At 44.9% G+C, this 14,723-nt stretch overlaps 1 protein-coding gene across 1 annotated transcript; it reads right to left on the bottom strand.

Moving 5' to 3' along the window:
- Positions 1 to 7,387: 7,387 nt before the first annotated feature.
- Positions 7,388 to 12,228, bottom strand: LOC126996584 (uncharacterized). The gene is made up of 5 exons (XM_050857184.1): positions 11,907 to 12,228; positions 11,625 to 11,735; positions 9,278 to 9,401; positions 8,968 to 9,075; positions 7,388 to 8,720 (listed from the first exon to the last, which is right to left on the bottom strand). Exons 1-5 carry the CDS (start codon positions 12,139 to 12,141, stop codon positions 8,573 to 8,575), a joined length of 726 nt encoding a protein of 241 aa, XP_050713141.1. The 5' UTR covers positions 12,142 to 12,228; the 3' UTR covers positions 7,388 to 8,572.
- Positions 12,229 to 14,723: the final 2,495 nt, after the last annotated feature.

The raw sequence follows: 14,723 nt of genomic DNA, 5'->3' as shown, positions 1-14,723 counted from the left end.
CCCGCCACTGCTGCCTCCTCTCTTATCCTGCTTTAATTCCACGGCTTCCAGTTGTAGGTGTTAATAACATGAAAAGCACTTGGCTAGAGTAGTGTCTGACAGCACCTCTTGTATAATTTAATCTGAAGAGAGAGAGAGAGAGAGAGAGAGAGAGAGAGAGAGAGAGAACAGTGAACGTTTTTTAGTTTCACGCCATACAGTGAGTGAGTAAGTGAGTGTGAGTAAATGAGTGAGTTAGTTGATTGGTTGGATGGTTGGTTGGTTGGTTTGAATTCGGAATGATAACAAGTTCAGCGTTGTGTATTTTCTTCAAAATATTCTCTTAAGAACATAAGATCATAGGAGTCTGCAAGAGGCCGGTAGGCCTGTACAAGGCAGCTCCTCTGAACCTAAGTTCCCGTGTAGCTCCCGTGTATCTAACCCCATCTAATATCGCTGTCCATGAATTTATCTAATCTATTTTTGAATGTGACAGTTGTATTGGCACTCACCACGTGACTGCTAAGCCTATTCCACTCATCCACCACCCTGTTTGTAAACCAATTTTTGCCTATGTCCCTGTTGAATCTGAATTTATCCAGTTTAAACCCATTACTTCGTGTCCTACCCGGTTCTCTTACCAACAAAACCTTATGAATGTCTCCCTTATTAAAGCCCTTCATCCATTTATAAACCTCGATCATGTCTCCACGCACCCTTCGCCTTTCTAGAGAATGCAAGTTTAACTGTTTGAGTCTCTCCTCGTATGGCAAGTTTCTCAACCCCTGAATCATCTTAGTCATCCTTCTCTGAACTGATTCTAACTTTTCCTGGCTGTCGGCCTTATTCCCTTTTGTTAGGCTGGTGATGACTTCAACGATGACAAACTCGGGACAAGTCATCATAAACTAAGAAAACAGAGTAAGACGCTCATAGGACAGAAAGACAATATTTTGAAGAAAATATGAAACGCTAAGCTTGCAATGTATCACTTTTAACGAAACATGCCTCAGAGAAAACTTCCTTCTTTTATAATTTATAACTGTAGCATCCCACTACCATGCTACCACGCGTCAGCTGTGATAATAATGATCAGATATCGCGCCGGCTGCCCTCCGATCCAATTGGGCGGTCAAGGCTGGCTGGGTGACATCATAACCTTCGCCATCACCTGGTCTGCTAGCTCGACTGATGGGCGTCACAACATCCACGGAAATAGGACAGGACGCACTATAGGAGGCACGGCGATGGTGACTGCGGAGTACTGTCACGCAAACCAGCTATGCCTTACCCATCTGCTCCCCCTTTATTGTTGCTCCACCACCATCATCAACATCATCACAGTCCCCATCATCATCACCACCACCACCGCCGCCGCCACCACCAGGATGGGGATCTCCTTTCTTATCACTGTTGGTATCAGTTTGCATTTGCTGTTCCTATAAATATTCTTTCTTTGCATATTAGGCAGAAGTTTTATCGTCCTAAGACCTTCTCTCTCTCTCTCTCTCTCTCTCTCTCTCTCTCTCTCTCTCTCTCTCTCTCTCTCTCTCTCTCTCTCTCTCTCTCTCTCTCTCTCTCTCTCTCTCTCTCTCTCTCTCTCTCTCTCTCTCTCTCTCTCTCTCTCTCTCTCTCTCTCTCTCTCTCTCTCTCTCTCTCTCTCTCCCATACACACAAAAAATCTTACAATGGTAACTCCATACAATTTCCTTTTTCTGTCTAGCAGCACGGACCATTTCCACCTTACACAGCTGTCGCTCAGGCCGGCCACGAAATGAGTCCTGCGACACATATTGATGTAGAAGAAAAAATCATCTCTATTTTCTCATTTCTAAGATGCTAGTTTTGGAGTGAGTTATAAGTGAGTGCTTTCTTTCGACCATCATGATGACCCTCTTCCTCTAATTCCTTGTAGTGAACGTATATGGTACTTTAATGTGTCCAGTCATAGATATAATGGGCGTAGAGTTTTGATTCTGCATTTCTATTTGTTGGTGGTGAAGCGAGTTGATAGCATCCTCTCGTTGAGTAATGTCATTGGCCAATTCACTGTCTGTCAAATTCCACTGAGATTAAACAGAAAAATTACATGAACATGACCATAAACTTAACATGTGATGACTTGTAATTCAGTGCATGGCAGACATTATCGTCTTACTTCGCATAATTAATTTATGCATTATATTTAGTTATTTATTGTTAAATCTTAAACTCCAAAAAGATTGTCGGCGTTGCGTGCCCGTGAGTCTGTGGGTTAATCTGGGTTAACCAGTGAAAACAGTATGCATAAGCGACCACTGCATAGCCGCATTTTGTTTTATTTTTTATTATTTAATTTAATTTTATCATTTACTTTAATATTTTATAGCAATACTCATAATTCAGTTCTTCCTCCCCTAGAAACGATAAGGCCACCACGCCATGCCCTCAGGCAAATCCTCGTGCTTTGTGACAAAGCAGGTGAGGCCAGCATCTGGCACGGCAGCCTCGGTGCACGGATCCCACGCCTGGCGGGGGCCACCGAGCCGCGGCCCACAGCCACCAACCCCCTACACTTTGTGGCTTACCCTGCTCTGTGATTTGCGGATTTTCAGGCGAGGAAAACACACCAAGAAGTGCATGCCGGACAAGATGACGTAGTATGAAAATAAAGTATCGTGGGAAATATTCCACCATACAGTGCAAACTTTATAAGTAAGAATATAAGTATGAAATAAATATAAAAATGTTTTTTTTAATGCAATCTAGCTTTTCAACCAAAAATCCTTAATGGGCCAATAACTGCCTGTCAAGACGCTGTAGGTGAGCCATATTGGTGACAATTGTGGACGTCAAGCGGCATCTGGGCCGTTACCACAGTTCCATCACCAAGACGAGGCAGCCCGCCTCGCCCGTGAGCATCGCTGGTGCACGATGCGTCACCGCAGGGAAGCCGCAGCTCACCGCTGTCTTCAATCACAGCCTTCTCATCCTTGTCCCCGGGCCCTGCATCCCTCCAGAGCTGCCTCAATCAACGCAATGCTGAAGATGAAAAGAAAATGTTGTACACCTCGCGGCGAAACCTTCTTTCATCAAGGAAGGATCCTCCATTTCATAACGCTGAATGCAATGTAATCTTGCCTCGTCTGCTGATTGTTGTAAAAGCAGAATGCATGTATAAAGGTTGAGGGAGAGGAGTAGCGGTGAGTGTGTGAAACAGAGTCTAACTGATGGCCTCTTCAAAAATTATATTCACACGTTTTTCAGAGAAAGGGTAAGCGCTACTAAACGTGAAAAAGATAAAAGTTTTTTTTTTTTAATTCACATAATGGTATCCATGCTTTGATAAACAATTTTAATATATACGCTTATTTCTCTTCTTGCCTGTATTCAACGAGAAACGTTCAACTCACTAAGACACACAAGTAACGTGCACGATAAAACTCAATCTAAAAATGAGTTTATATGACTCGGTGATTCATTTGCATTCCATCCCTTCACGTTCACCTCACAGGCAGAGGGGCAGTAGAGCGGAATGTGGTGGCGCATCTCCAGGAAGCCTCACAACACACTATAAAACACACCCATCGCACGGGAGACGACAGAGATGAGAGCACAGGCCCACAGACGGCGGCGGTAGTGATGAAGCAGTCTACCAACAATATTCATCAAGGGTAAAGCACAAAGCTAACCTGAGAACTCACACTAACTTTAATTGCGAAAAGAAAAGTGTTGTGGTTTCTCTCTCTCTCTCTCTCTCTCTCTCTCTCTCTCTCTCTCTCTCTCTCTCTCTCTCTCTCTCTCTCTCTCTCTCTCTCTCTCTCTCTCTCTCTCTCTCTCTCTCTCTCTCTCTCTCTCTCTCTCTCTCTCTCTCTCTCTTTCAGATTAAATTATACAAGAGGTGCTTTCAGACACTACTCTAGCCAAGTGCTTTTCATGTTATTCACACCTACAACTGGAAGCCGTGGAATTAAAGCAGGATAAGAGAGGAGGCAGCAGTGGCGGGTGCAGACTGATGAAAACCAGACGACGAAGAATATAAAATAGTAACAATAGGACTGGAGAAAAATGTGAGAGATTTTGTAAGTTTGTGTAGTTAAAAAAAAAATATATATATATATATATATATATATATATTTATATATATATATATATATATATATATATATATATATATATATATAATAAATAAAAGATAAATGAATAATAACAACAATAATAACCTCAAATTCTCCGAAGAATGCACTGACGCAGCAAATAAGGCGAACAGAATCTTTATCTTCATTAAGAGAAGCTTCTCATTTAAGAATAAAGATGTAATACTTCCACTGTACAACAGCTTAGTCCGACTCCATTTGGAATATGCGGTACAGTTTTGGTCTCCCCATTATGCGAATAACATTGCTATAAATTAGGTATTCATCGTAGGGCAACAAACCTTATGATGAAAGACTTTCATCTCTTAACCTGTTTTCCCTTGAGAAATATCTCCTCCGATAAAAACTGATCGAATGTTTCAAAACACTCAATGGTTTTACGAATGTGAACAAATTCAAATTGTTGATGATCAATGACGCCTTTCGAACGAGAAATAACGGAAAAAATATATATTGTAAACAAGTAAATTCAGATTGCACCAAATTTTTCTTCACCAACATTGTAGCACGATAATGGAATAAGCTCCCACCTTCAATGGTCCAGCGAAACACGATTGACTCATTTAAAAACTAACTCGACTGACACTTCCTTCAACTTGATATTCACTAAAGGAGAAATGCAAAGTCTTGGTGGCATTTGATTTATATTATTTCACTTAGGTTTAAGGGCGAACCACCTAATCTGGACCATAGGGTCTGTGTGGTCTGAATATCTTTGAAAATTATGTAAATCAGTCACTCATAGGGAGTAGGTAGGGAGACACCTACCGAAACGGGCGCAAGCCACTCCCGGTGAGGTATATACTGGAAGCGAGGAGGGTGTTGCAAGCCCTCCAAAGACCCTTCCTGTGTCCTCACTTTCCGTTTCCCTATTGTCTCATCTACACCAGAGAGTAGTTCAGCATACTCTCTAAAGACAAATCCTCTTACTTTTCACACCACACTACATACACGCAACACACACACACACACACACCACTTCCCCAAAATTTTTCAAAATTCAAAATGGCATATTAAATTTCTGCCTCGGAGTCCCCGTCTGGGGGGGTGGGGCACAGATGCCCCCAGAGGGGACTCCATTTTCGGCCTTCGACCCAAGAGGTGTCTTGATACTTCTTCCGACTTTTTCTTTATTAACTCCTGCAACATTCGCGGTCTTCGCTCTAATTTTCATTCTGTGGAACACCATCTCTCTTCCTTCTCTTCCTCACCGAAACACAGGTTTCTGAGGCTACCGACAGCAATCTCTACTCTGTTCCCTCCTACTATCTCTATCCTAAATTTCAGTCCAAAGCTGGATGTTGTGTCTACGTACGCAACGACATCACTTGCTCTCGTGCCTTGACTCTTCTGAGTTTTCCACCATCTCGCTAAGACTTCATTGTCATTCTGTTACTAAATACATCTGTGTTGTTTATCTCTCTCCTAACTTTACTAACTATGTAATTTTTTTTGAGTACTTGAACTCTAAAGTGGAGCACATCTTGACCCACTCTCCCTTTGCTAAAATCTCCATCTTAGGAGATTTCAGTGTTCACCACCAGCTTTGGCTTTCATCCTCTTTCACTGACCAGCCTGGTGATCAAACCTTCAACTTTGCTCTCCTCAATGATATAGAGCAGTTGGTCCAGCACCCTACATGTATTCCCGACCGTCTTGGAGACAGGCCCAACATACTAGACCTCTTCCCTTCTGCTTACTCCGTCAAACTGTTCTCTCCGTTGGGCTCCTCCGATCACAACCTTATTTCTGTATCCCGTCCTATCGTTCCGTGCAGCCTCTGGACCCACCGAAGAGGCGATGCTTCTGGCATTTTGCTTCCACTCGGTGGGGCGACCTGAGTTTTGTATCGTCTCCGACAGTTCTTCTCCCCCGCACAGATGCTTTCCACATATAAGGGCCTTGTCCGCCCTCGTATGGAGTATGCATCTCACGTGTGGGGGGGATCCAATTATACAGCTCTCTTGGACAGAGTGGAGTCTAAGGCTCTTCGTCTCATCAGCTCCCCTCTTCTTACTGAAAGCCTTCTACCTCTTAAATTCCGCCGCCATGTTGCATCTCTTTCTATCTTCTATCGATATTCTCATATTGACTGCTCTTCTGAACTTGCTACCTGCATGCCTTCCCCCCTCCCGCGGCCCCGCTGCACACGACTTTCTACTTAAGCTCATCCCTATACTGTCCAAACCCCTTATGCAAGAGTTAACCAGCATCTCCATTCTTTCATCCCCTTCACTGGTAAACTCTGGAACAGCCTTCCTTCGTCTGTATTTCCTCCTGCCTATGACTTGACCTCTTTCAAGAAGAGTGTGTCAAGACACCTCTCCACCCGAAATTGACCTCTCTTTTGGCCACTCTATACTTTTCGCTATATGGGAGCAACATTTAGCGTTTTTTTTTCCATATTTTCTTTTTGTTGCCCTTGAGCTGCTCTCTGTGCTGTGAAAAAAATATAATAATATCATCATTTATTCGTAATTTACACGATGAAAGAAATGAAACACTCAGCCTACCTAAATCTGCTCAGGAAATACACACACACACACACACACACACACACACACACACACACACACACACACACACACACACACACCTTATTATGCTTATTAGATGTTTCCATGCATACATATTCGTGAATGACCGAAGTCCTATTGCGAGACGGTGTCCGATCGCTGGGAGCACGGAGGTGATGGTGGCCAAGGTGGTGGCTGCGTATCCACGCTTAGTTCACTGGTGCGGCAGACTGCCTGCTCGGCTAGTTGTTAACGAGCTCAAATCATGCATGTAAATTTCTGTAAATGGAGCAACAGAGGATAGCGTGAACCTCAAGAGCTGTTGCTATTAAAGTCAGCTTGTCAGAAAAATTTCATTATTATCATCTCATCATCATCATCATCAGTAGCAGCAGCAGGATTAGCAGCAGCATCTATTGTAAGTTTAGTACGCTATACCGGGCAAAGGACTTACCCAACGTTCTTCACTTCTCTCTGCCTGGTGTTGGTGTACTCCACCTTCCCCAGCAATGCTCTAATCTCATCGCCTGGTTCTTTGACTGACACGACTTTTATGAGTCATGGGCTAACACACTGTTTCGTTAGTTGTCCATTTATCAGTTCTACGCATTATTATGACACACACACACACACACACACACACACACACACACACACACACACACACATACACACACACACGAATAATCTTCACTATAAGATCATTTTATATTGGTTGTTTGATAATTATGATCACGTTAAATCACTGTACTGTATTTATTATAATGCACAAAATCCAAACACACAGTTAGTATTATTTACAAATCTAAGCAGTAAGAGTAAATGAAAATAGTCATTCATGCACTCATTTATTTTGTCTTGTATAAATATTTATATGTATTTCTTATCCATTTTAAAGCACTTTACTTCCCTCTCTATATTTCTATCTACTTATCTACTTATCTGCCTATCTATCTACACATCTATCTATCTTACAAGTGCTTCAGTTAATGTACTACTGGCCTCTGGTCCACAAAGAAGCCCTGCTCCCGGAGTCAAGGCTCCGCTGCGAGGTAAAACAGCAACTATATTAGCACTACACTGTCTATAGGAAACACCAACGATGAGAACGTGTCTGTGTGTCTGTGCATGAGTGTCGTGAGTCATATGGCTCGTCTTGGGTCGCTATTGGTACGCAGGACTTCATTCATGATTTGGATCATTTTGAGGAAGGCCTCTCGCTGCATCCTTCGCCCGGTTGTGTGACTCAGCAACTGAGGCAGCGTCTGCGTGCACTACTTCGGGTTTTCCGTCTTTGAGGTGAACTGCCATAACCGGTAATCGCTGCTTGTTTCACGGTCACGACCGGCGGTAACTCAGGCAGAATAAAAGAGAGTTAATTTCCCTGAGAACACACTCGAGGTCTGTGGGTTCAGTAAAGAGGCCACTGATTTCAGCTCGGACGATCCTGAGAACAGCACGATCTAAGTCTGGGCAGGAGGGAGCTGACGCGTGCGATGCTCCGGACCCGTCGTCACGGAGACGCACACAAATGACTCTCCGTCCTGCTCACTTGTATGCTTACCTGAGCTGCGGAACACCCGTTGTGGACATAATACACTATAAAGACACACACACAAAAAAATTACCAGACATTACCGAGACTATCCAGACATTTTCCTTTTATATTTTTAGTACCTTGACGATAGCTAATGAAGTGGCAGGTATGGGAGATGAGATATTTAAACATCTAAGACACTTGGTGGCCCGCACTAAGTGTTGAAATATTTCATTTCATGATGTAGTACACGCAATGCCGTTCATACATATCCTTCTAGCGCATGCATAAAGGAACCTCATCAGGTTAGCAGGAACAGGTGACCACGGGCACTCGGTACACGCTGGCTGGTGCCGGCCATGACGTTGGTCCCGTGCTGTGGCGGACGCACTCCTCGGCGCCAGTTATAGTTCGTTATACGCGTCAAACAGCTTGAAGAGGGACATGGGGCACTGAGGGTAGGCCGCCCAGCAGTCGCCGTACGCCCGTCCATAGCGCTCGGCATCGATGTAGTCGTACAGATGATTAGAGGACGATGCCCCGTACGAGGCCCTGAGGAAAGGAAGATCTATAGGACGGTAGACGAGAATGCCTCCTGACATTACTAAGACTCTTTGTCAGCCACTTGGACATTAAAATACCGATAATGGTATAATAAGAATTTTGAAGGATTATGGAGATTATTCTTTCCTGAGCAAGGAAACTAATGACATGAGAGAATAACAAAATCGCGTGCTTTGAATGACGCGATTCCATGTATGATAAATATGATGAATGAAAGACGCGACGAAGGACTCACGTGAGGAGAATATTGAGCACCTCCCCCAGGAGCCCGTCATCCCGCAGGGGGGACTCGGCCACCTCGCACACGGACCGCAGGAGACACGCCTTGCCGTCCACACCAAACCTGTGCTTCGTCCAGTTACCGACCATACACGGACCCGGAAGTAAGAGCGTAAAGCGGTGAATAATATATACTGGTAAAAAAAAAAAAAAAAAAAAAAAAGCAGTAAAATATTACATGCGGTGGTAAAACTCCATCACGTCCAAGCTGACACTCCAAAGCATCAACGCATACCTCCATCCAGCACAAAACACGAGCCACACACCTGTTGAGGGTGCTGATGAGGACTGAGTAAATCCCCAGCCTGTCGTCATCCATGCGGCCGTAGGTGACCTGCGTGGCGTTGGGGAGCTTGATCGTGAAGGGAAGCTCGATGTCGAGGAACCCGGCTGAGGGAGAGGAAATGAGCTGAAGACAGGAAGGGTGGCGGTGTGAATGGCTGCGTGAGTATGGGTGATGGGGAAGGCAGACATTACAGGAATTAAATGAGGGGAAAAGATTGGAGCGATTTAAGTGTGAGAGTGTTGGGAGTAACTGTGGAGGACTTGACGACACGTATCATTTTGGGTTGAAAAAAGAGACGTTTTTTCCTTTTGTGAGAGAGAGAGAGAGAGAGAGAGAGAGAGAGAGAGAGAGAGAGAGAGAGAGAATGTTGACATACAGACGTACAAGCAGACAGACAGGCAGCCAGGCAGACAGACAGACAGACTAAAAGATTAACGTAAATTGCACTGTAAAAGAGACTAGGGACTTCTAATATTCTCTGTCGTATTAATGATAAAATTACTTGGGGTATGGTTGCAACATAAAAGTAGATTACGTAGAAACCGTAGCAGCAGCAACAAACTACGTGGAAATGAGTGCGTGAATGATGTGTTCCTTCTGTGTACCTTTACGAGGCCCCGCCGCTGTTTCCTATGTCACGCCTCTGTGCACCTCGACGCTGCCCTGCCCTCCCTTACGCTTCTGCGACGCCTCTGATAACCATACTGATCGCTCCTTCCATAACCTGCACCTCCCATTTACGGTGCAGGCAGACTTATTGCTCTCCCCGGGTTCTTGTTATGGGGGAAATGTTTTTTTTTCTTTATGCACCTGAGCGTGTTTGGCGTTGGGTGATGGGGAGAGAGGGAGGGGTGCTGAGGGACGGAGCTAGGGGTGTACGGCTCCCAACCGACCGTTGTGAATTGCTACCGAAACGTGACATCAGGGTGATCGTACTGTCTGCTCTCATATTTCACCTTCATGATTACGTTGATTTATGGTCACGGTGCATGGTCGTGAGAGAAGACGAAACTTTTCCGTGTTAATATTCGTTTCTTAGGATGTTTCATATCTACCTACAACAGTTTGACATGAAGGTATCGTCTTTGGTACATGGCATCATTCAGTGACACATTCCGCAGCAACGTGAAGCGGATACACTATAACAACTACGTATGTCTATTACTTACGTTGCCTATAATTTACGAGTATCGATTGTGCTTTGGGGATACGACGCGTGACTGGGTAAAGAAGTACGTCGGGAGGCAGTACGCGGGACCATCCCTGATACACTACGCCCTCTCTGCCGCCCCTCGCCGGGAACGATCGAGGCGTCTCCATACACATCTCGTCGCCGTGTGCTCCGTCGTCCGCATCAACACACCCATATGGTTACGCCTCCATCTCCCCTCAAATCTCAACCGCATCCGTCGATATCCTGTAAAGTGTGTTACGAGGACGAGCAGGAGCGGCGACCTGGATGCTAATTACCGGCGCTGGGAGGGTGGGGGCTGGGGGTCATGGCCCAGTCAGTCCCCGGGGGCTTGGTCAGCCGTCCGAGGAGCATTAATGACGCACTGTTGGCTGTACGGCGAACCACCAGTAGTAATGATGTGAATTTGAATGTTCCCAGTGTGAATGAGAGACGCGATGCATGAAGGTCAGTCCTACATGCGGCCACCTAACCACGATGAGGCTGAGGCACCTGTCTTAGGCTTTGCTGCAATAACTATGCTGCGAAAACTAGTGACGGACTCTGTGTCGTAGGATATCGCATTCATATATTCATACACATATATTTCCTATGAGGCAATACATTTCTGTCATACAGGCCAAGACGGGGATGTTTAAATTCGGTGATGCATGAAGCCCAAATCGACAGGTGTCTATTGTGCTTCTTCCTGGTATTCTAAAAGATGGACAATAATTAGAATTTCCCTGTAAGCCTCACTCACAACAATAACTATCTCGTGCGATGTCGACGTGACAGGAAGATGTGTTGGTAAGTCTAGCGGCTAGTGTGTGCGTTATTGTACCAGCCTATCTACCACTTGTTTACGACACAATGACGACTAGGCAGGTTTTTTAACATTGGTAATTTCACGTCAAGCGCATACACCTTGCGGCTTTGTTTGTAGTCCGTACGTCAGAACATATTGCCAGGTAGTTTTAATGGTGCAAGGAGGTTTGGCAGCCGTCCGTGCTGTAGACGTGGGGAAAAAAAAAAATCCTTATTTTTCGGAATAAAACGAACGTATTTTTTAGTGCAACTGTTCTTTGTGGAGTGATTCCCATGAACCCCCTTCCCCTCTGATTCCTTCTGTACCTCTTCCAGCAGCGTTACTCACTCAAGTCCCCGATAGAGACGACGGGGATACAGAGAACCGGGGTGATGGTGAAGGTGGAGCCCGTCGGAAAGGCGATTGAACGCTTCTGTCGGCTGTGCAGCTCCCCCAGCTCTGGAAGAGAAAAAAATACACATATGCAAAAGAATCATCGCTGTCATGCGTTCTGCCAGTTCAAATTAGGATGCTTCGAGCAAAACCATATGAGCACTGCTACAGTGTTTATATAGGTAATTGATTTATCTCCCTTCCCTCACACAAATGTCCACCAGCATATATCTGTACCCATGTGTTTGTCGAGGGAGGTTTTGGCTCTGCTCTTGAGTTCCTTCTTGGTGCGGGCGCGGTACTCGAACCACGTCTCCGTCAGCTCGGCCGCCACCCCCGCCGCCAGCATCATCACGCCCACCGCCACCACCAGCACGGCCACGGCTCTCCTGTCCAGCCTCACCATACTGACGGGGGAACAGGGTGAAGCGTTGATGTTAAGGTCAATACACAAACTTCTATCAATGCTCATTTTTAATCTTTATGTGCTGATATTTATGAGCAAGATGGCGCCACTATAGAACACTTGTTTGCGCCAGTAACGGACTGGGACCGACCAGCAGACCCCATCAATAAAGCGTACCGGCGCTATAGGCCGTACGTAAAAAAAGGAAATAAAATCAGCCTTGAGGCTCGGGACGTGGTTATACATTTACAAGTGTACATTTTATCCACGCATCAGTTCCATGCTTTTGATATTTAATATTCACGCTTATATGGCTGTAAAGAAGCGTTCACTATAAAAAATAGTTGACTATATTGCACCTGGCACAATAACTTAAGATTATGTGATATTTTTAGCACTTTCCCGTCCACCCTTTTCACTTCATGATAGTTGTGGCGACATCACTCCGAGATGGTCACATGCAGCATCTTTAATTGGTATATAGCTGTTAAGTCCATGATCCACGGTGGTAGTGGCTCAACACATGCAGATCAATGCACATCCATGCCGGGCCACTGACACTAACAACAACAACAACAACACACGCTTCCTAATGCGCCACCCACCTCTTGTGACGGGACGCAGAGACGCACTGTCACGCGGCACCGCAGGGAGGTTGTCTTCAGGCTTAGTCTCTGCTTTATGTAGGTGTGTGCTCCTCCCCTCTCTCCACTCTAATCCAATCCGCCAGGTTAACTCCACCCACGCCCACAGCCTTACGCCACGCCCACACGGCTTTCCACCCCCGGAATGCAAAACTTTGGAAGATTATTGGTGCTTCGGTTGTCATTTTGGGGGATGACTGTTTTATGATGACTATGAAGATGAATAACAAAAAGAACTCTCAACACTTAACTTTACGATTATATTTTTTTCTTACGTGTATGTGTTGCTTCACCTCCAGGATAGGGATTGTCATACGGGAGTAATTAACGCCAACCCGAGACGAAAGGCCTAGATTCTGTCGATCGTATATTATGCTTATTTTTTTCTGATACCATACTATTATGTTATTTAGCCTTGTATTACTACTATGCACGAGTGGTTCTTGAGTTTGTTCCGATTTTTGGGTCGCTTCCCCCCAGCGGATAAGTTTTCCGTCAGTCAGTCATTCTGTCCTTTTGTCGGTCTGTCTGTCTGTCTGTTGGTCTTATCTGCAGATTCTCTCTCTCTCTCTCTCTCTCTCTCTCTCTCTCTCTCTCTCTCTCTCTCTCTCTCTCTCTCTCTCTCTCTCTCTCTCTCTCTCTCTCTCTCTCTCTCTCTCTCTCTCTCTCTCTCTCTCTCTCTCTCTCTCTCTCTCTCTCTCTCTCTCTCTCTCTCTCTCTCTCTCTCTCTCTCTCTCTCTCTCTCTCACACACACACACACACACACACACACACACACATGTATACCAGTATAACACAATATGGGGAACAATATTATTCGCCATTTAACGGCGAGATTGAAAGCTGTTCAGGGGCGCTAAAGTTATATAGACACAGTGAAGAAATTAATGAGGGGTGAAGCATCATTCTGCTTTTTAAATTGGGAACTTTGTGCGTGTGGAAGTGACGAGCGGCGCAGTCACACGGGATATTTTTCATACACATAGGAAAGTGATGACCTGGTGATAATGGTAATAAAGGAAGACTGCTGATAATGCAAGTCGTTACAGTCACGCAGGCGAATCATGGAGCTGTCTTTTCCTACATCCATCTCGTCGAATATCAGAGTTTTGGGTAAATTCGGGATAAAAAAAAATCAATAAGAGGGTAAGAATGGTTAACCTGCAACTGTAAGGGGAAAAAAAATAAGAAGATATGTGGGCCAATGTAAAAGCAGTTTCCTAAATATACATCAGATCGGATCGGAAAGGAGGGGAGTAGCTAGCAGGTTTTGGGTCCCTACTAAAGCGTAATAAGATGTGTGTTTCCTCAAAGTGTGTTACCGGGATGTTTGTGAAGGCGGACTTGTGTGTACCTGTAAGGCTGCAAATGTTTGTCTTCGTTCCTTGCCCTTATTATTATTATTTTTTTTTTTACACTAAATGAAACAGCTCAAGGGAAAAAAAGAAAAAGAAGAAAAAAAGAAAACATCAATGAAAAAAGCCCTCAAATCACTGCTCCTATAAAAAGAGTTACGAGTAACGTTGTGTGTGTGTGTGTGTGTGTGTGTGTGTGTGTGTGTGTGTGCACGCGCCGCCTCCGCCACCGTCACGCTCCCCTCACCGTCATTACAGGACTTAATCAACCCTGCCTCCCGAGACCCAACACTTCACTGACCACCTGTGACTCCAGCCCTCCAGTCATCTCCAGACGCCGGGACGTATGGCGCACGTCTCCATACAATGTCAAGGAAAATGACATGATTATCTTCCCACACGGCGCCCTCGATACGTCTGAGGGGGTGATGGTTGCGTGTGAGTTGCAGAAACCTTTTTAACAGCGTTCCCAGGTCCCGAAATTCACGCTGGTAGCAGAATCCTCATCGTAGTTTCCTGGAGTTAATGGAATGTGTTATTGCCAATTTTTTCCTCCGAGTCACGATTACATAGCATTCCACAGATTTGTTTTATATACAGGTTCCACTTTTATTATGAACTTCAATAGTTAAGAATGTAAGTTAAAGG

This window comes from Eriocheir sinensis, chromosome 10 (genome assembly GCF_024679095.1).
Source record: "Eriocheir sinensis breed Jianghai 21 chromosome 10, ASM2467909v1, whole genome shotgun sequence".
In the NCBI taxonomy this organism is placed as follows: domain Eukaryota; kingdom Metazoa; phylum Arthropoda; class Malacostraca; order Decapoda; family Varunidae; genus Eriocheir; species Eriocheir sinensis.
The sequence above is the reverse complement of the archived record's forward strand: the minus strand, read 5'-3'. Positions and strand labels throughout refer to the sequence as shown.